At 51.7% G+C, this 21,051-nt stretch overlaps 1 protein-coding gene across 3 annotated transcripts in view; it reads right to left on the bottom strand.

Annotated features, from left to right (window-relative positions):
• Positions 1–21,051, bottom strand: part of MAST1 (microtubule associated serine/threonine kinase 1) — a 30,951-nt gene that overhangs the window by 1,438 nt on the left and 8,462 nt on the right. For 2 of the 3 annotated variants that reach the window (XM_032884138.1, XM_032884137.1), the window contains 22 exons: positions 20,858–20,936; positions 18,614–18,774; positions 18,344–18,419; positions 17,961–18,170; positions 12,547–12,648; positions 12,328–12,460; positions 12,181–12,248; positions 9,114–9,199; positions 8,816–9,024; positions 5,550–5,688; positions 5,295–5,427; positions 4,993–5,158; positions 4,790–4,891; positions 4,510–4,632; positions 4,017–4,126; positions 3,144–3,322; positions 2,819–3,066; positions 2,279–2,485; positions 1,837–2,066; positions 1,395–1,517; positions 1,140–1,276; positions 43–230 (listed from right to left, as the gene is read on the bottom strand). In XM_032884138.1, coding sequence (XP_032740029.1) covers positions 43–230; positions 1,140–1,276; positions 1,395–1,517; positions 1,837–2,066; positions 2,279–2,485; positions 2,819–3,066; positions 3,144–3,322; positions 4,017–4,126; positions 4,510–4,632; positions 4,790–4,891; positions 4,993–5,158; positions 5,295–5,427; positions 5,550–5,688; positions 8,816–9,024; positions 9,114–9,199; positions 12,181–12,248; positions 12,328–12,460; positions 12,547–12,648; positions 17,961–18,170; positions 18,344–18,419; positions 18,614–18,774; positions 20,858–20,936 — 3,209 coding nt within the window. The remainder of the gene's footprint in view (positions 1–42; positions 231–1,139; positions 1,277–1,394; positions 1,518–1,836; positions 2,067–2,278; positions 2,486–2,818; positions 3,067–3,143; positions 3,323–4,016; positions 4,127–4,509; positions 4,633–4,789; positions 4,892–4,992; positions 5,159–5,294; positions 5,428–5,549; positions 5,689–8,815; positions 9,025–9,113; positions 9,200–12,180; positions 12,249–12,327; positions 12,461–12,546; positions 12,649–17,960; positions 18,171–18,343; positions 18,420–18,613; positions 18,775–20,857; positions 20,937–21,051) is intronic. The other variant, XM_032884139.1, reaches the window with a different exon arrangement.

Genomic DNA, 21,051 nt, shown 5'->3' with positions numbered 1-21,051 from the left:
CCCTGCGCCGCTCGGCCCGCCGCGCGCAGGCGCAGAGCGTACCTAGGTAGGCGGAGTCGGGCGTGGAGCGGTAGCTGTGGGTAGGCGAGCGTGCAGGCAGCCCGTGCGTGGGCGAGCCCGGGAGGCTGTCGCTGGACGACAGCGACCGGTTCAGCGACGACAGCGAGCGGCTAGTGTGCAGCAGGTTTGACTGCTTTGTGATCTTGCGGAAGAGGGAGCTGCGCTTCTTGCTGGGGGACAAAGAGGGGGCCACCTACCCTTCACCAAGTTCCAGAACTCCTGGCTTCCTTCCATTTTAGGGCCGCACGTCGGCCCCTGGGGACCGCCCACCCCTCCAAGCCCCTCCCTCTCCAGCTGCCACCCACCTATCAAAACCGAAAGAACTTCCCTTAACGCTGGTCCCATTTGGCTCCTCCCAGCTCAGGCCCCCATTCCTTTCAGGTGGCTCCTAGCCCAAACCAGGAAAACACCCATCCACGCAGGACCATCCTTTTCTGGCCCCGCCCACCTCTCTAGCCCCTCCCCCTCCAGCGGCCACCTACCTAAGGAGGGCTGGAAGAAATTCACCTGACTCAAGTTTTGTCTGGCTCCTCTCACTCAAATCCCCACTCAACGACTTTCCAGGCCAAACCGCCAAACCCTCTGATCAAAACACAAGTCTCCTAGCCCCACCCACCTCTCTTCGCTTCTCCTACCTCAAAGGGAAGAAACGATTTCAGTTGGCCCAGTCTTGCCTAGTGTGCTCATTTCACAGGGAAATCCCTTCTCCCAGTCCTCCCAGCCGTCTTTATCTATCCGACAGGTCAGGACCGGCTCCCGAACAGCACCCTCTTTAACTGACAAGTGCTGGCCCTGCCCATCTCCCAAGACACCTCCCACAAGGTTTTTCGCCCAGCCTAGAAACCTGGCACAGCTTCCTTTCCGGACTTCTCCCACTTTCCTAGCCCTTCTCTCTCTGTCCTCTTATTTTTGCTTGATGGCCCAGCCGGCCACTTAACCTGGGCGCTTTCCTTCACAGGTTCTCACTACCTCCCACCTTAGCCCCTCCCACTGCTCATACAACACCACCACCACAAAAACACAAGCGTTCCCTCAGCCTGCTGATTATAGGCCTGCCAACTGCATTTGGCCCCACTCACCTCTCCTGACCCTCCTTGGCAGAGGGCCGCTTGTTCCTCCTAGCCATTTTGGCTTTGTAGCTGCTGCGCCGTGCAGGGCCAATGCGAATGGAGGTATTTTCGAAGGGCGTTGTAGTCACTGCTACCTTATTGCCACTCTAGGGGAAGAAAGGAGAGAAATGCTCTGCTGGAAGCTGCTCAGGCAGCTCCAGTTCCCCAGGATGTTTCCAACCCTCCCTGGCCCTCCCCGCAGGGTGCTCCCTCCCCTGCACGCACCTTAAGGATCAGCTCGACGACTTCAGGATGCACCATGCCATGCACAGGCTCTCCGTTCACGTGCGTAATGAGGTCACCAGCACAAAGCCCGGCCTCTTGGGCTGGGCCCCCCTCTTCCACGTGCTGGGGACAAGACACCCCACAGGGGTAGGGTCAGAGTTATAGTAACGAAAAATGCTCCCCGCGCTTCTGTGCCAGACGCCGAGCTCTGTATGCACAGCAACCCTCTTAACACCTTATGAACCAGTAATCATTCTCCCCAATTGACAAATGAGGAAACTGAGGCTCAGAAATGGAAGTGAGCGCACAGCTCACAGAGGACTCTTATCTAGGTCATGGTTCTACAGTTTGAGCTGTCCCTTATCCCTGGGGGACCTTCTTCCCCTCTCGCCCACCCACCCACCCCTCACCTCGGGACAGACTCCAAGCATTGTATGCTCACCCAGACAATGTGATGGACACTATAGACATCCGAATCACCCATGTAGACCCGAATGGCACGCAGTGTGAAGCCGTACTTCTTGCCAGAGCGTTGGATGGTGATAGGGGAGCGGAGCCCACTGACAGCTGGTGAGTAGTCCCGGCTGGGTGAGGAGTCCCGTGAGGATGGGTTAGAGGAAAGAGATCGTGGGGACATGGGACTGGCCAGGGGTGAGCTTCCATGGGGGTCCACTGCAGACACAGAATCATGGTCAGAGATGGAGCCAACAAGATAAACCTTTCCCTGTAGCTGCTCCTCATTCCTCCCGAGTCAAAGTCCCAGGGTTCTCATTGGTCCATCCCAGAGCCAATCATTGTGAACAGAGAAAATACAGTGTTCTCATTGGCCTATCCTGGCGCAAATGGAGACAGCCCCTCCCCTGCTACGTGGAGCCCAGCGTCACCTGCAGGAATCATGACAGACAAAGCAGTGGCAGAAGCTGACTTGATGACTTTGCCCCCGGTTCGAGAAGGTCTCTTCTCTACTGCGGGGTCTCCTGACAGCTGCTGGTGCCGCGCCCGGCGCAGAACCAGGTCATTGGTGGCCCTTGGACTGGATGAGTCCCCATCCTTCGAGGGTGGACAGAGGTCACCTGGGCGTGGGCGGTCAGCTGCAACAGAGCAGGTGGGTTAGGGGTCAGTCCAAGGCCACGGACTTCCTGCATGCTGTTCCCTCTGCCTGGAATGCTCTTCCCGCTTCTCTTACTTGTGAGTTTCACGAAAGCAGGTAACGTATCCATCTAGCACACCTCCTGATACAGAGGAGCGCTCTAATACATTTGTTGACTGAGCAGGGAATATGGGGTGTTCCCCATGTTGATGAGAATCCCCAGGCTGGAGTGTGAATTGTGGGTGAGCTCTTGCATAAACAGCACCACGCTCACTGCAGTGCTCATTACATGGCCACTGAGGAATTGAGGAAGGCGGCAGTAGGGGGCACTCACTGGCGTCGGAGTCCCCAGCGCTGGGGGTGCCATCCCCTTGAGCAGCCTCTTTCTGGGCCCGCGCATCCAGCGAGCCCGGGGGGTCAGAGCTGGGCCGGGGAGGCCTGCGCAACCGGCCCTCATCCTCGTCCTCTTGGGGGGCGCTGAAGCGGCTGGGCTCCAGCAGCGCGGAGAAACGGCGGCGCGCGCCCAGCGGGGGACTGGCCTCCCCCTCCAGGAAACTGGCCTCGGAAGCCGAGAAACGCTTGCTGCAAGAAGGGGTAGTGATCAGAAGAGACACGCCCCTTTGGGCCCCGCCCCCAACCCCAGCCCTGAACCCGCTCACATCTCCGGGGAGCCCCCTCTCCAGGTTTTCTCGCGCAGGGTCAGGCCTCCCAGGCCCTCCCGCTTGCCGGCCGCCTTCTCCTCTGGGCCTTTGGCGCTCGGCTCCCGCTTGCTGGCCCCCGCTGCCGCCACCGGGGTCTTGGGCTCGTGCTGCGACAGTTGCTCCATGCTGCTATACACCTGAACCAGCCGGCAAGTGGTGGTGGTGGGAGGCAAGCTCCGCCCCAGTTCCCGCCTTCGCTCGCGAACCAATCCGCTCCCCACTACTGGACCCGCCCAAACTACGCTCCACCCCCAAGGCCGGGTCCCGCCCAATTCTGAGAAGTACCCCGACCACCTACAATTCTTCAACTCAGACCCCTCTCCACAACCGCCCATGCCCTCAAGAATATGGCCTCCTTCGTGCCCCACCTCCCCAGGCTTCACCCAGTTATGTATACTCTCGCCCGGCCTAGGCCCTGAACCCCCTTGCGCGCTGTTTCTCAAAGCTAGACTTCGCCCAGCCTTGCCAAGCCTTGCCCCGGGCCCCCTGACCCCGCCCCGTCCAGAACTAGCTCCGCCCCACCGTGGGCCTCCCTTCCACATCTGTCCAGGGTCCCGGCAGATTCCACTCAATGCCACAGGCCAGTCCCAAGACCCCCAGGCTGCCTCCCCCGCAGGCCTTATCACCCCAGATCTCTTATCCCCTCAGTAATTCCCCCGCGTGAGACCTCACGCCTGGAACCCTGCTCTCCTGTCTCCTCAGCCCCGCCCCACTGCGGACCCACCACCCTTCGCCTCCTCAAGCGGTTGTTGGGGGGAAGCAAAGACCCGCCTCCGCCCAGGCCCCGCCCTCCCTGGGTCTCACCCCACCCCTAGCGCAGCCTTGGCCCACCTTGCTGAAGCGCGGGGAGCAAGAGGAGAACTGGCGTATTTCCACAGGCTCCTCTTCGGTCGTGTCATCCTCATCATAGGAGTTCACGTGGTGATACCTGTCTGAGCGGGCTGAGGATTGGGGGGTGGGCCATAACCGCGGGCACTGGTCCAAGCCTCAGATCACACCCCCACCGGAACCGGATCCTCGTTCCAGCCCGGCCCGCAGGTCCCGCCACGCCCCTGCCAGGCCCCGGCCCTATCTCGGGTCAGATTCAGGCCCCGCCCCCAGGCTGGGTCCCCGCCCCACTTTCGGAGGCTCCAGGAAAGCCACACCTCCAGATCCCACCTAGGGCGCTCCATGCCAGGCCAGGCCTCTGAGCAATCCACGCACCGACCACAACTTCAGCCCTCTCCTCCGGCTGGGGCTGGGTCGTTCCCTATTCATCTAGGGTACCATCCTAGGCCTAACCGAGGGCCCCTCTCACCGGATCCCGCCCCCTGTCCCTACTCACTGTCGAAGTAGCTCGTGTCGTCCTCGGACTCCAGGTGGGGGATGAACTCGGCCTTCTGCCTCAGCAGTCCTGTCCAGTCCAGGTCTCGAAAGAAACTGTGCTGCTTCACCTCAAAAGCACCTCCTGGGGAGGGAGTGGTGGAGGGAGGAGGGGAGGAGAGGAGGGGATTCCAGAGACCGCTGAAGGCCAACCCCGCAGATAGCCTCAGACCACTTGGACTTGGAGTTCTCTCTGGCAATAGCTCCCAGTCCTTAGTTTCTCTGAAAATCAGACCCCTTACCTGCCCCTAGCCGGACCAGGGGGTTGGTCTGCAGGAGGCTGGATATCAGGAGCTGGGCATCAGTGGGCAGGGCCTCGTCCCCCTCTGGCCACAGGATGTCATCTGCAGAAAAGGCAGGGCTGGGGGTCACTCTTGGAGTCTACAAAACTTTGGGCTGGCCCAGGTCCCCGGGGCCCCGCCTGCCCCCCCATAGAGGCACGCACCACTGATGACCTGTCCAAAGAGTTCTTCAGGTGTGTCGCCAAAGAAGGGCACGCAGCCCACCAGGAACTCATAGAGAATGATGCCCATGGCCCACCAGTCCACCGGCTTGCCGTATCCCTGGCGCAAGATGACCTCGGGTGCGATGTACTCTGGGGTCCCGCACACCTGGGGGCAGGCCGTCAGCCTGCGCCCTGGCCGCAGGAGGGGCCTCGAGGGAGAGCCGAGCCCCCCACCAGGCCCTGGGGCCCCCCGTTCTGTCAGATCACTCCACCCACAGTGACCCCCATGCCCGCACACACACCTGTTTGTCCAGGAACTCCCGGGCGTCCTTCTCAATGTGGCCTTCATACAGGTTGGTGGTGAGACTCATAAGTCCCATCTTGGAAAGGCCAAAATCCGTGAGCTTGATGTGGCCCATAGAGGTGATGAGCAAGCTGCAATGAGTGTGTGTTGAGGGGGGTGGGTCTCAGAAGTGAGGCCCATATCCACTTCCCTCCTGGTCCTCTCAGGCCGGGGCTGTCCGAGGGGTGGGAAGGAGGTGATGGGAAGGGCTCACTTGTCAGGCTTGAGGTCCCGGTGCACGATGCCGTAGTTGTGCAAGTACTCCAGGGCCAGCACCGTCTCCGCGAAGTACATGCGGGCCATCTCCACAGGCAGCGCCCCGATGTTCTTCAGCAGGGTGGCGCAGTCCCCCCCTGTGGGGGACGGAGTTGGCCCACGTGAAGAGGGAGGCACCCTCTGCCCAGAGCTGGGCACACACCATGCACCATGTCCTCGCCTCACATGCCTCTCATTTTATAGCTAAGGAAAACTGATGCTCGGAGAGGGGCCTCCTCTCCCCAGACCCCATGGGGAGTGCCCTCTACCAGGCTTCTCTCTTCCTCTTAGCCATTCCCACCAAGTTAATCTAATTGGCCAATGTCACACAGGAGGGGATTGAGACCCAGAGAGAGGTTGTTGGATCATGCGGGGAGTCGATGGTGGAGGTAAGATCTGGTTAGGATAAAAGCCTACCTACTTACTGACTGAGTCTGGGAGCATGGCCCTTGATCTCCTGGAGTCTGAATCTTGAGGGTCTGGGGCCTTAAAATGTAGGTTCCTGGCCCCTACCAGGTTTACTATAAACAGCATTTGTATTTTGGTCTCCTAACACCCATTCCTAACTTCTCTTACAAGGGCCGGATTTTCTTCCAGGTGCAGCGGCTGGGTCAGCATGTAACCCAGGTCGCTTCAGTGAATCAGCCCTCAGACTTTCCCTTCTATTTTCACAAAGATGGCTGAACTCAGGATGTAAACTACCATCTGCTGGATTGCAACTCTGCTTTGTCAGGGCCTGTCTAGAGGAAAGTCCACACATGCAAAAGCAGAGTCAAGAAATGAAGAGATTCCTGGTGACATGGTTTGAGTACCCAGATACAACCATTCCTGAAAGCGACATGATTTTTTTTAATCATGTCAATCTCTTTTCCTTCCTTCTTTTCATCTTTCCTTCCTTCCTTTCCCTCTCTCTCTCTCTTTCTTTCCCTCTTTCTTTCTTTCTGCTTCAGCCAGATTTAGCTCAGTGTCAGAAACTGACAAAATCAGACGGACTCTCTAAGGGTGGGGCTCAGGAATCTGCATTTGGCCACAATCCTAGGCAATCCTGACACACACTTATGATGAGAACCAAGCTGGATTGACTTCCAAATGAGACTTTGAGGCTGGGCAACACTCAGGAGGCACATGACCTTAAATGTGTGCTGTCACCTCCATCTGGATCTCCTTGTCTCCTTGCTTCTGCCCTCACTGAAGCAACTGAATGGATATCCTCAAAACATAAATCAGATCATTTCGGCTCTGCTTAAAACATTATAGCTGATGTCTGTCGTACCAGGAGTAAAATCCAATGCCATTCGGGGCTCCAGAAGGCTTGGCCTGCTCAGCCCCCATCATCTCTCCATCTTCACCTCCCCCCACTCTCCCTCGGGCTTGCTCACTTGGCTCTGGCTTTATTGGCCTCCTCACTGCTCCTCCAAATCCAGACACCTTCTCACTTAAGAGACTTTGTGCCTGGGATTCCTCTCCCTGACAATGCCATGCTCATATACGACATCACCTGGTCTCCTTTGGCTTGTTTATTGTCTGACTACACAGACCAGAATGTAACCTACACGAGGGAGAGGTGTGTCTGTCTGGATCCCAACTGTGCCATCAGCGCCTAGCACAGCACGTGGCATGAAGAAAACCATGAGGGAACATCTGTTGAGTGAATGTATGGTTGACTAAAGGCTTGGGGGCAGCATAGTGTGACTCCATAAGACCATGTGTGTCTTAATAACCACAGTATGGGTGTTTGAGGCAATAGATGAATTAATATTTGGGTGAATATAAGCATGGATGGGCGGATAAACAGTTGAAAAAAGTGTACATTGGCAGCTGGCTACCTGCATAGTAGATGGATGGGTGGATAGGCTGATGGATAAATTGGGGACAAATGGAGGGAGGCGGCCAGGTAGGATGAGAGGCTGCTAGAACAGAGTTGTGGACGGAGGAATCAAAATATGGATAGTAAATAGAAGGGTAGGTGATGGACTGATAAATGGATACATGGTTGTTGATGGATGGATGAGGGCTGAGTAGGTGGGTGAACACATGGATGGGTGACTAAATGGCTAGATACATGAGAAGATGGGTAGAGAGGGGGCGCCTGGGTGGCTCAGTGGGTTAAAGCCTCCGCCTTTGGCTCTGGTCATGATCCCAGGGTCCTGGGATCGAGTCCCGCATCGGGCTCTCTGTTTCCCCCTCTCTCTCTGCCTGCCTCTCTGCCTACTTGTGATCTCTCTCTCTCTCTATCAAATAAATAAATAAGTAAATTATCTTTAAAAAAAATAGATGTGCAAAGCAAAGAGTGAACCCTGCTGTAGGGACTTCAGTTAATAATCATGTATTTAGGGGCACCTGGGTGGCTCAGAGGGTTGAGCCTCTCACTTTGGCTCGGGTCATGGTCTCGGGGTCCTGGGATCGAGCCCCGCATCGGGCTCTCTGCTCGGCGGGGAGCCTGCTTCCCCCTCTCTCTCTGCCTGCCTTTCTGCCTGCTTATGATCTCTCTCTCTGTGTCAAATAAATAAATAAAATTTAAAAAAAAATCATGTATCTATATTGGTTCAATTATAACAAATGTTCGATTATAACAAACACATGTCAAGAATAGAGGAAACTGTGAGGAAAGGGGGTATGTGGGAACTCAATGTACTTTCCAGTCAATTTTTTGGTAAATCTAAAATACTCTAAAAAACAAAGTCTATTAATTTTTTAAAATAAATGGATAATGGATAACAGATCATCTGAATGAACAAAGGGATGGATAATCAAATGATTGGATGGATGGGATGGATGGATGGGATATTGGATAGATGGATGGGATGGATAGCTGGACAGATGGATGAATGGGATGGAAAGGATGGATGGGTGGATGGAGGGATGGATGGATGGATAGATGGATGGATGAGTAGATGGATGGATGAGTGGATGGATGGGTGGATGGATGGATGGATGGATAGATGGATGGAAAAACTTATAGGTTAGCAAATGAATGGGTGGAGGACGGATGGGTGGGTATTTGGATGGATGTCCTATATTGAATGAAATGAAAACAGATAGATAAACCAATAGACGGCTAGGTTATAAACAGATGAGACGATATTCAATGACTGAATAGTTAAATAGGTAGATAAACATACAGGGGGATAGTCAATATGGTGACTAGGGCTCAGACAGGCTGCTAGGCCAGCATGACCAGCATGCATCCCCCCATCTTCCCTGCGGTCCTATAGGCAGCCACACCTTCCACGTATTCCATGACCATGCAGAGGTGGCGCCGGGTCTCAAAGGAGCAGAACATGCCGACCACAAAGGGGTTCTCGGCAAAGGTGAGTATATCACGCTCCACGAAGGCCTGCTGGATCTGGTTGCGCAAGATCAGGTTCTGTTTGTTGATCTTCTTCATGGCAAAGCGCTGTCTTGTGTCACGGTGCCGCACGAGGTAGACAGCGCTGCAGGGGGAGAGAGCGAGGACCGGCCATCACCTCCGAGACACCCGGCCTCCGCCACCCTCCCCCCGCCAGAGCCCCGGGTGGCTCACCCGTAGGCACCATTGCTTATGAGCTTGATGGTCTCAAAGTCATTCTCTCCAGGCGGTTTCTTAGCCTTGGTGGTGGTGCTGCGGCCCTGCAGGGGAAAAGTAGAGACGACCACCACCATCATCATAAGATTGGAACTCTTATTATTCCATTTACATGTGAGGAATCTTAGGCACAGAGAGGGGGTAGATGGGTCCTTCACCCAAGTGCCACAGTAAGGGAGTAACCAAGTCAGGACTTGAACCCATACTGCCTGACTCTGAAGCCATATTCCTAACTTCTTCCATTAGGAAAGAAGCCTACAAAATAATCACCTTAATATATAAAGAGCTTCCAGAAATCAATAACCGAAAGCCTAACAATTGAAGGGAAAATATAGGTAAGATACATGAACAATTAGAGCTCTTAACCATAGGAAAAGGTGCTGAACCTCATATATAGTGGCAGAAGAGCAAATTAAACTACCCCAAGACACAATTTTTCACCTAGGAGATTGGCAAAAAAAATCCAAAGGGCTTACACACTCTGAGTAAAGCTGTGGAGAAACAGGTACTTCTATACCTTGCTATTGGGAGTATAAATTGCTACAATCCCCTTGGAAGGTAATTTGGCATTCAAAAGAATTCCAAGTGGATGTTCCCTTTGATCCAGTAATTTTATTTTTGAATTAATGCTACAGATTTGCATGTGAAAAATGCACATATGTATTACCTTGCCCATTGCAAGATTGGAAACAACCCATATGTTCATCTATAGGAAATTGGTTAAATAAACAAACGAGCAGCATCTGTGTAAAGGAATATTGTGCCACTGTTAAAAAAAAAAAAAATGAGGAATCTCTCAGTACCTTGATTCAGAAGGCCCTCCAAAGTATTTTATTAAGCTGGGTAGGGGGAAGCAAGGAACGATATGTACTGTATGTTTTTATGGCAAAACAGAGCTATCTAATCATATTTGGGAGTGGTCAGTAGCACATATACTAATAATATTTGGGGGGATATAGGTCAGTAGGGGTCAAGGGTGGGTATAGGATACATCACTGTATACCTTTTTTGAAAATTATGTTTATTTTTCTTCAGGATGAAGCGATTCATTCCATAAACATTACACAAAAATATTTGATATAAAAGTATTAAATGTCTCTGTTCCTTAGAATGTAGCCTAAAAACATCCAACACCAAAAAATTGATAGAATTACAGGAAGAAATTGCTCAAAACCGGGATTTAACAGTATTTCTCAGAAACTTAGATTAACCAGGCAAAAAAGAAAAAAGAATAGGGAGATGGAAGAATTGAATCACTCAATTAACAAGTTTGATTGAATGGAATGAGTAGAATCCTACAAACAATAATTAAAGATAAATACCTTTTTAGAGTTTTAGAGTTTTGAGTGATGTCATTCCATTACCTATTCAAAAAATTAAACAAATGGCATGGGTAGTGAGATTCTGTTAAATATATATATATATAAAGGAAAGATGTGTGTGTATATGAGAATTCATAGATAGAGTTTGAAACAAAGGATCCAAGTTCAAATGCCTTCAGGGGCCAGGTAGGCCAGGTGGGAGTCACCGGGTGGCTGGGAGGCAAGTACCCCTTATCACAGGGTAGCCCCGCCTTAGTGCCAGCTGGGTCCACAACGGTGTTATCAGAACCTCTGATTTTTTCAAAAGAAGGCCCCAACATAGATTTTGAGTCAAAATATTCTCTTTTCTATATTTTGCTTCAAATTTTTAAAAAACACTGCAGTGTTCAGCGAAAACACATGTGTGGCCAATACCTGACATGGGGAACATCTGTCAGAGTGTGGCTGACAGAGAGGTGGGACTATGGCAATTTTTACTATGCTGAGCTGTTAACACAGACAATCCAACCTACTCAAAACCCCATGCAGGCCCCCCACAATTACCAGTATGACCAGCAATTCTGCTCTTGGTTATATACTCAAAAGAGTTGAAACAGTTGTCCAAACACTTATACACAAATATTCACAGCAGCACTACTCATACAATTGCCAAACATTCCAAATGTCCATCCATGGGTGATGGACAAACAAATATGGCGGATCCCAATAATGGAATATTATTCAGCCATGAAAAGGAATGAAGCACTGATTCACGTTACAACATGGATGAACCTTGAAAATGTTATGCCAGATGCAAAAGGCCACAGAGTGAAAGTGAATTTATATAAAATACCTAGAAATGTATAGGAAATATACAATTAGGTGAAATTTAAAAATATATGAAATATTCAGAATAGACAAATCTATAGACAGAATGCAGATCAGTGGTTGCCAGAGGCTGGTGGGGGGAGGGTGAATGGGGACTGATGGCTTAATGAGGACACAGTTTTCTTTGGGGGTAATGAAAATGTTCCAGAACTAGATAGAGGTGATGGCCATACAACACTGTGATTGTACTAAAACCCAGTGAATTGTTCATTTTAAAATGGTTAAAATGGGGGTGCCTGGGTGGTTCAGTCTGTTAAGCATCCAACTCTTGGTGCATTGGGCTCCACACTCAGCGCCAAGTCTGCTTGTCCCTCTCCCTCTGCTTCTACCCCCACGTCTCTCTCACTCTCTTGGATAAATTAAAAAAAAAATTATTTTAAAAAGATATTTATTTATTTATTTAACAGAGAGAGAGAGTGAGAGAAGGTACACAAGCAGGGGGAGTGGGAGAGGGAGAAGCAGGCTTCCCGCTGAGCAGGGAGCCCAATGCAGGGTTCCATCCCAGGACTCTGGGATCATGACCCAAGCAGAAGGCAGACACTTAAGGACTGGGCCACCCAGCCGCCCCTCGAATAAATACAAAATCTTTTAAAAATGTTTTAAAATGGCACATCTTACATACCATGTGTACACAGGTGTGTATTATGTGTATTTTACCAGGGAAAGAATAAAGCCCATGGAGGGAAAGCTATTATTATTAACCCAATTCTCGGACGGGGAAACTGAGGCTGGGAGCAGGGACCAAGAGATCCACTTGGGCTGAAGGCAGAGAGCCAGGCGGCAAGGGCCTCTCCGGGCAGAACAAGAGCGCTAAAAGCTGGACCGCCAGGCCTTACCTCGGACAGGTCGTCCTGCTCAGGGGTGTTGGAGCCGCCGCTGTCCTGTTCCTCCAGGTGCACCACATCTGGGAAGAGACCGACAGTGAGTGGAGGCTGGAGTCCGGGCGGGTCCACCCACAGCCCGCTGCGCCCACCAGCCGGCACCTGGAAAGGGATCACGGGTGAGGCCCAGCTGGCGGATGATGTAGCGCGGGATGTCGGTCTTGACAAGGTGGCCCTCCTTGGCGTGGCCCTCCGCGGCCTCCAGCAGGTGGTAGAACTCCTCCGGGTTGAATTCCTGAGGCAGGGCAGGGACCGGCTGGCAGCGGGCTCCAAGGCCGCCTCCCCGCACCCCTCTCCCTACCCGTACCCTAGGGCCCTCACCAGGCACTCCAGCAGCCTCGCGGGGCGCGAGATGATGATAAGCAGCTTCTTGACCAGCTGAGTGACGAAGGCCACCTCCATGCTCTCCGAGCGTTCATAAGCCTAGGGGTGGCGGGCACAGTGGGGGTGGGGTTCACAGGAGCCCTGCTTCGGCCTGGCCCCTGTCCCAACCCCACCGGGTACACAATGCTGCTGTTGTCCCATTTTATGGGGGAGAAAACTGAGGACCAGGCCACACTGTAAAAATTATGATGATGGGGGCGCCTGAGTGGCCCAGTTGCACGAGTCTCAGACTCTTGGTTTGGGCTCAGCGGCCTGATCTGATGGGTCTTGAGATCGAGCCCCACAATGGGCTCCACGCTCAACATGGAGTCGGCTTGACGGTTGATTCTCTCCCTCCGCCCCTCCCCCACTCACATTCACGCTCTCTCTCTCTACCTCTCTCAAATATAAATCAATCCTTAAAAAAAATAATGAAGGCGACTGGGTGGCTCAGTTGGTTAAGCGTCTGCCTTGGGCTCAGGTCATGATTCCAGGGTCCTGGGATTGAGCCCCACATGGGGCTCCCTGCTCAGCAGAGAGCCTGCTTCTCTCTCTCCCTCTCCCTGCTGCTCTGCTTACTTGCACTCTCTATCTCTCTGTCAAATAAATAAATAAAATATTTTTAAAAAATAAAAATAAAAATGAAAGTTAAAAAAAATAATGATAGGGACATCTGTGTGGCTCAGGCAGTTAACTGTCTGCCTTCAGCTCAGGTCATGATCCCCAAGGTCCTGGGACCAAGTCCTGCATCAGGCTCCTTCCTCGGTGGGGAGCCTGCTTCTCCCTCTGCCTGTTGCTCCCCCTGCCTGTGTGCATTCTCTCTCTTTCTCTCTCTGATAAATAAATAAATAAAATCTTTTTTAAAAAGATGATGATTATAGTCAGCACTGTCCTAAAACTTTCACTCATTCCATTCATCTTCCAAAACAACCCTATATTCCAGGCCAAGTTCAAATCCCTCTGCCTGGCACGCTCTCCTCTCCAGTCCCTGGGCAGCTCCCTACTTCTGCTCCATTGGGTCTCTGCTCCACTGTCACCTTGCCATGGAGGCCTCCCTTGACCCCACTGCCCCACTCTAAAGTCACACCCCATGGGATGCCTGGGTGGCTCAGTCTGTTAAGCATCTGCCTTCAGGTCATGATCCTGGAGTCCCGGGATCGAGTCCCACATTGGGCTTTTGCTCAGCGGGAAGCCCGCTTCTCCCTCTCACTGCTGCTTCCCGTGTTTGTGCTCTCTCTCTCTCACAAATAACTAAAATCTTTAAAAAAATAAAAAATAAAATAAAATCACACCCCAGCTCCTGACTGGGTCCTCAATCACCATTACCCTACCACACTTCTCTGGTTTCCTACCCCATGAAGCCCCTTCTAACAAGCAGTATATGAATTTCTCTATCATGCCTCTCAGGGCCAAGACCAGGGTGAGGCAGTGAGACACTCACCTTGATGCCAAAAATCTCAGTCTTCGAGATAACTGATATTTTAATGCAGTATTTGAAAAAATAATGCAGAAACCTCTGACAAGCAAAATAACAAAATTTAAACAAGGATAGGACCCAGTAAGGGCTGTGTCAAGCCATATTGGAGGTTGAAGCAAAAGGAAAAGTGTATGGCAACCTATACGTGGTTTTTCGATGATTAACGGGTTTGGTTTTTTTTTTTTTTTTTTAAGATTGATTTATTTATTTGAGAGAGAGTGTTGGAGGAGGGTTAGTGGGAGAGGGAGAGAGAGAATCTCAAGCAGACTCCCCAGTGAGCACAGAGCCCAACACAGGGCTTGATCTTACAACCCTGAGATCATGACCTGAGCTGAAACCAAGAGCCCAATGCTTAACTGACTGAGCCACCCAGGTACCCCTCAGTGATCAACAGTTTTAATGAAAATATTATTGATAAGTTTGTTTTCATTAAAACCAGGGAAGTAAAATCCTAACAAATTCTGGTTTGGTTATAAATATTTAAAATAATGTTAAGTATTAATACACCTACTTTTCAACAATTAATGTTTTGAGGCGGGGGGGGTGGGGTGGAAAACACTTGCCTCATCCTAGTCCCAGCCCTGATGCCTATTAATTATCTTCTGACACTTCTTTTTTTTTTTTTTAGAGAGATTTTATTTATTTATTTGACAGAGAGAGATCAAAAGTATGCAGAGAGGCAGGCAGAGAGAGAGAGAGAGGAGGAAGCAGGCTCCCTGTTGAGCAGAGAGCCCGATGTGGGGCTTGATCCCAGGGCCCTGGGATCATGACTGGAGCCAAAGGCAGAGGCTTTAACCCACTGAGCCACCCAGGTGCCCTGCTTCTGACTCTTCTTAACTAGAATGTCAGCTTCCTGAGGGCAGGGACTTTTTGTTTGTTTTATTTCCAGATAATTTTCCAGCTTCTAAGTCAGTGGGAGGCCCAGAATAGGTGCTTGATGAATGGAATTATCAAGGAATTAATGAATGAGCAAATTCCCTTTTTATATATAATATAAAATATATATATGAATGAGTGGAATTAATGAATGAGCAAATTCCCTTTTTATTGCAGAAGGACTGAGGCACGGAGAGGTTGAGTAACTTTGCAAAGGCTGCACAGTAAGTAAGTGATGAGCTAGATATGAATCCAGGCCACTGGGTATCTATGCCCTCAACTCCTATGAGCCTAGTGGCAGAATCTAGACTCAGACCAGGTCTGATGCCAAAACCCATAAAGAGGGGCGCCTGGGTGGCTCAGGCATTAAGCATCTGCCTTCGGCTCAGGTCATGATCCCAGGGTTCTGGGATCGAGCCCCACATTGGGCTCCCTGCTCAGCAGGAAGCTTGCTTCTCCCTCTCCCACTCCCCCTGCTTGTGTTCCCTCTCTCGCTGTGTCTCTCTCTGTCAAATTAAAAAAAAAAAAAATCTTCAAAACCTATAAAGAGGGGCACCTGGGTGGCTCAGATGGTTAAGTGTCTACCTTCAGCTCAGGTCATGATCTCTAGGTCCTGAGATCGAGCCCCAAGTCGGGGCTCCCAGCTCAGTGGGGAGCCTGCCTCCTCCCTCTCCCTCTGCCTCTCTCCTTGCCTGTGCTCTTTCTGTCTCTCAAATGAATAAATAAAACCCTAAAGAAAAAAAAAAAAAAGAATAGGGTCACTTGGGTAGCTCAGTCGGTTAGGCGTCTGCCTTTGGCTCAGGTCATGATCTCAGGATCCTGGGATGGAGCCCCGCATCACACACCGTGCTCACTGGGAGCCTCCTTCTCCCTCTCCCCGCCATTTCCCCTGATTGTGCTCTCTCTCTTTCTGTCAAATAAATAAATAAAATCAAAAGAATAATAATAATAATTTAAAAAAATAAAAAGATTAAACCCTTAATGACACCAATTCTGCCCTTTAGGTCTGAATGGGGGCCTGCAGCCCAAAGCTCCATATTCTGGCCCTTGTGCACTTATCCAACTTCATTTTAGGAGACAGCACAGTCACTTGGGTTCTGTGCTCCTGAAACATCCCAAACTCCCTTCTCACCTCAGGCTGTTTCCCCTGCTCGGCACACATTCCCCCTCCCCCACCGGGCATTTCTCATAACTGTCACGTCCTCATTATTCTTGCCCCAATTTCAATGTCACCTCCTCCAGGGAGGCCTCCTGGACATTACAAGGGAGCTCCTGACACTCTGTCTGGGTGCCCTGTTCTTCTTCTTTTTTTTTTTTTTTTAAGATTTTTTTTATTTATTTATTTGACGGACAGAGATCACAAGTAGGCAGAGAGGCAGGCAGAGAGAGAGGAGGAAGCAGGCTCCCTGCTGAGCAGAGAGCCCGATGCGGGGCTCGATCCCAGGACCCTGGGATCATGACCTGAGCCGAAGGCAGAGGCTTTAACCACTGAGCCACCCAGGCGCCCCTGGGTGCCCTGTTCTATTCGCTTCATAGCCCTGAGCATCAGGTGAAATCATGGAATTCCTTGGTTTGTCTGTGTCCATGTTTCCTATCCTCCTCCCACATTAGAATATCAGCCCCAAGGGGGCACCCGAATGGCTTAGTCCGTTAAGCATTGAACTCTTGGTTTCATTTTGGTTCAGGTCATGATCTCTGCGTCATGAGATCGAGCCCCACATGAGGATCGCTGCTCAGCGGGGAGTCTGCTTGAGGTTCTCTCTCTCCCTCTCTCTCTGCCCCTCTCCCACTGCCTCTCTCTTGCAGTCTCTCCTTCTCAAATAAATACATAAAATCTTAAAAAAAAAAAAAAAAAGAGGGGAGGCTGGGTGGCTCAGTGGGTTAAAGCCTCTGCTTTTGGCTCAGGTCATGATCTCAGGGTCCTGGGATCGAGTCCCGCATCCGGCTCTCTGCTCAGCGCGGAACCTGCATCCCTGTCTCTCTCTGCCTGCCTCTCTGCCTACTTCCGATCTTTCTCTCTGTCAAATAAATAAATAAAATCTTAAAAAAAAAAAAAAGAAGAAGAAGGAAGGAAGGAAGAAAAAGAATATCAGCCCCCAAGAGGGGAGGAATATTTCTCTGGTTTGTCCATTGTTGGGCTCCCAGTGCCCCAGCACACAGTAGTTACTTAATAATTTGAGTAAGTAAGGGGCGCCTGGCTGGCTCAGTTGATTAAGCGTCTGCCTTCAGCTCAGGTCATGATCCTGGGGTCCTGGGATCAAGCCCTGCATCAGGCTCCCTGCTCAGTGGAAAGCCTGCTTCTCCCTCTCCCACTACCCCCACTTGTGTTCCCTCTCTCGCTGTCTCTCTGTCAAATAAATAAAATCTTTTTAAAAAAATTGAGTAAGTGAGACAAGAAATAAGATATAAGAAATAAATAATAAGAAATAAAAATATAGATCATGGGGCGCCTGGGTGGCTCAGTGGGTTAAAGCCTCTGCCTTCGTCTGGGGTCATGATCCCAGTGTCCTGGGATCGAGCCCCACATAGGGCTCTCTGCTCAGCAGGGAGCCTGTTTTCCCCTCTCACTCTCTGCCTGCCTCTTGGCCTACTTGTGATCTCTGTCTGTCAAATAAATAAATAAAATCATATATATATATATATATATATATATATATATATATATATATATATATAAAAAATAATGCCAGATGGTGCTAAGTGCCAAGGAGAAAACTAAAGAGACAGTAGGTGGTCAGTTGGAGCTGAGGTTGACATTTTAAGTAAGAGGGTCTAGAGGCCACCTGAAAAGGTGACATTTGAGTAAAGACGGGAAGAAGGTGAGGGAGGTTAAATTCTTGCCGCCCCCATCAGACCTAGATGAGGACCACAGCCTTCTCTTGAGAACCAAGTCCTTCCTGTCCACCCCTGGAATCTCAGCTCCACACCGGCGCCTGGTACGGGGTAGGCGCCCTCCGAACAGAAGTGGGGTGAAGGAAGGCGTCAGGCCCTAATGAGGCCAGCGGCCGCGTGCACTCACGTCCTGCAGCAGCTTCTCCAGGTTCTCCTGCAATTCGTAGAAGTAGACGGTGGTGATGAGGCCGTCGCGGGACTTGGTCAGGCAGTCCCGGGCCAGCTCGATGATCTGGTGGTGGATGAAGCTGAGCACGCCGTCGGCCAGCGGCAGCACGCTGTCAGGTTCGTAGGCGCGGGCGAAGTCGCGCAGCTTCTCCTCCATCTGCGCTGTGGCCTGCGGGAAGGACACAGGCGGGGCGGGGGTGCCGGCGCCGGGGGTGCGCCTGGAGGCTGTGGCCACCAGGAGCCTGCGCTGCGCGCGCCGGCCACCAGGGGGCGCGCGGAGCTAAGGCGAGCGAGGGTTCCCGCCGCCCGGCCTTCCAGCGGCCGCCCCCCGCCCCGTCTCACCTTCGGGAACCTCTCCTTGTACACATGGTTCATCATCACAATCTCGTTGTCGTAGGAAGAGGGGGAGCGCCCGGGGCTGCGGGGAGAGAAACCCATCCTGTCCAGCCCCCTGCTTCCGAAAACAGCCAGGCATCAGATCCCCTCCACCCCAAACCCCGGTAAAACCTCACCCATCGTGTTGCAACCCATTTAATCACGCGGACAGAGGTCTCGCAGTACACAGTCCCCCAGATCATCGACTTGGGTGGGGGTGGGGGGGTGTTTGCCCACCTGAGGCTCCGCGAGCGAGGCCGCACGGCAGGAGAGCGGCGGCCACCATCTTCGTCAGTGATGCTCTCGGTGCTGCCAAAGTGTTTGGAGAGGAAGTGGAGCTCATCCACGGTGGGCTGGTAGGGCAGCTGGTGCAGGCGCTCCTGGGAGGAGCAGGAAGACTGGGGGGAGGAGCGGGGCCCGGGTCAGAGCCACCGCGGTCCCCCCACATCTCCCGACCCTGGGCTGGGATTCCTGGGGTTGATGGGCCACTGGGCAGGTTCGGGATCAGGACCTGTTTTATGATCCTTGGATCCCAGGGTCCAGGTTGGGACTCCTGGAGACAGATAGGGGGACAGGGACAGACACAGATGAGAACTGTGACACTCACACAGATGTGGCCAGTGGGAGCCTGTTAAAACCTGAGTCAAGTCACATCCCTCCTTTGCTCAGAACCCTGGCTCCCACCTTACTCAAGGTGGACGCTGAAGTCCTTCCCAGGACTCACAACATCTTACAAGATTCAGTCCTGTGTCTCTGCCATCACCTCCTTCCACTCTCCCCATCATTTACTCTGCTCCAGCTGCACAGTCCTCCTTGATGGTCTTTGAACAAGCCACAAACACCCCTGCCTCAGGGCCTTTGCACTAACTCTTCCCTCTGCCTGGAGCATATCTACTACTGATCACTTCTCCTTCACACCTTTGCTTAAATATCACCCCTCTGGGTAGCATTCATCCCTCTGAACACATATCCATCACTCGCTATCCCTGCCCTATCTTGTTTCTTCTTGCTACATTTATCTCCTGACTTACTATATCTTTATTACTAATTTGTATTGCTATCTGCTCCTTGAGGCGAGGATCTTGGTTCTGCTTGGTCCCTAGTCAGGGCCTGGCATACACACAGACCCACAGATATCAGTGGAGAAAACAAGGATATCCACTCAATTCTACAGGCAGAAGGATCTTTTGAAATATTACATTACTGGGGTACCTGGCTGGCTCAATGGGTTAAAGCCTCTGCTTTTGGCTCGGGTCATGATCCCAGAGTCCTGGGATCGAGCCCCGCATCGGGCTCTCTGCTCAGCAGGAAGCCTGCTTCCTCCTCCTCTCTCTCTGCCTGGCTCTCTGCCTACTTGTGATTTCTGTCTGTCAAATAAATAAAATCTTTAAAAAAAAGAAATATTACATTACTCATTCCCCATCCCATCAGTTATCTACTAAAATAATTTCTTCAATGCATATAACCTATAATCTACAGAATCACAATCTCAAACAGCTCAGGCTGAAATTTTAGTATAATTTAATATATAGCAAAAAAGCCTTTGTATGGCTTCCCACCACATTAAGAATAAGATCCACTTCTTGGCCCTCACTGAGAAGCCCCAGTATGACCAAGGGCGCTCGCTGCCTGCCTCACCCTGGTTCCTCCACTTCCAACCCAGAGCACCAGCCACTCAGAGCTATTTTCAGCTTTCCAAAGGCAACAAGTTGTCTGTTGCCTCTGGGAGTTTGCACATGCTGTTCCCTAGTCCCCTTCCTGAAACACACTTCCTTTCCTTCTCCCACCTGCCAAACCCCTGCTGATCTTTTGTCTTGGCTTCAATTCCACCTCTTTCAGGAAGTCTTCCTTGAACCTCCCTCCCGCTAAATCAAGTCCCCTCCCCCCCCACACACACATTGCTATCACCTCACCTGGTATTACTCCCAAAACAGCTCTACCACCCCGTGTTGTGATGACTTCTTACTGATCTGTCTCCACTCGTGAGGGCCTCGACAGTCCTTGGATCCTGGCCCAGCTTCTAGAGCCCACCCACCATATGACAGTGACATACATAAATGTCTGCTGAACATCATACCAATAGATGTTTGAGTGAACCAGAGACACAGGTAGAAAAGGGGCCAGGTGGAGAGAGAGAGACTTAGGGTAGCGTGGTGCAGAGCAAATGTGTTCTGGGTGAAGGCGGTGCCGACCTTGGTCAGCTGAGCCCCTTGGGCAAGCAGCCCAACACATGAGCCTTAATATCTTTATCTGTAAAATAAGTTGGTGATGAGTAGGACCCCCAAGAAGATATGTTGAGGGTGGAGAGCAGGGCTTTCAAGGGGACCTGTAACTTGCCAATAGATGGACGGGTGGCACCTTGAAAAACAAGAGAAGCCCCAAACTCTCCTTAAGGCCAGCCCGACTACTGGCCTGGGTGTGGGCCTCCAGGCTGGAGGGCTCCCCGGCAGCTCCCACCCACTCGCCCACCTGCCAACTCACCGAGACGGTGGAGCTGGGTGTGTTGGTGCCATAGCCAGACGAAGGAAGCGAAGCCAGAGACCAACGGCGTCCGTCCGCCCTGGAACCCAGCCGAGATGCTCAGAGGCTACAAGGCCCCACTGGCCCCCCACTCCTCAGGATGTGATAGAAGCCACTGGCCACCACCGGGGTAGGGAATGGGAGGGGATATATCT

The sequence above is a fragment of the Lontra canadensis genome, unplaced genomic scaffold, assembly GCF_010015895.1.
Source record: "Lontra canadensis isolate GAN:19392208 unplaced genomic scaffold, GSC_riverotter_1.0 scaffold88, whole genome shotgun sequence".
NCBI lineage: Eukaryota > Metazoa > Chordata > Mammalia > Carnivora > Mustelidae > Lontra > Lontra canadensis.
The sequence above is the reverse complement of the archived record's forward strand: the minus strand, read 5'-3'. Positions and strand labels throughout refer to the sequence as shown.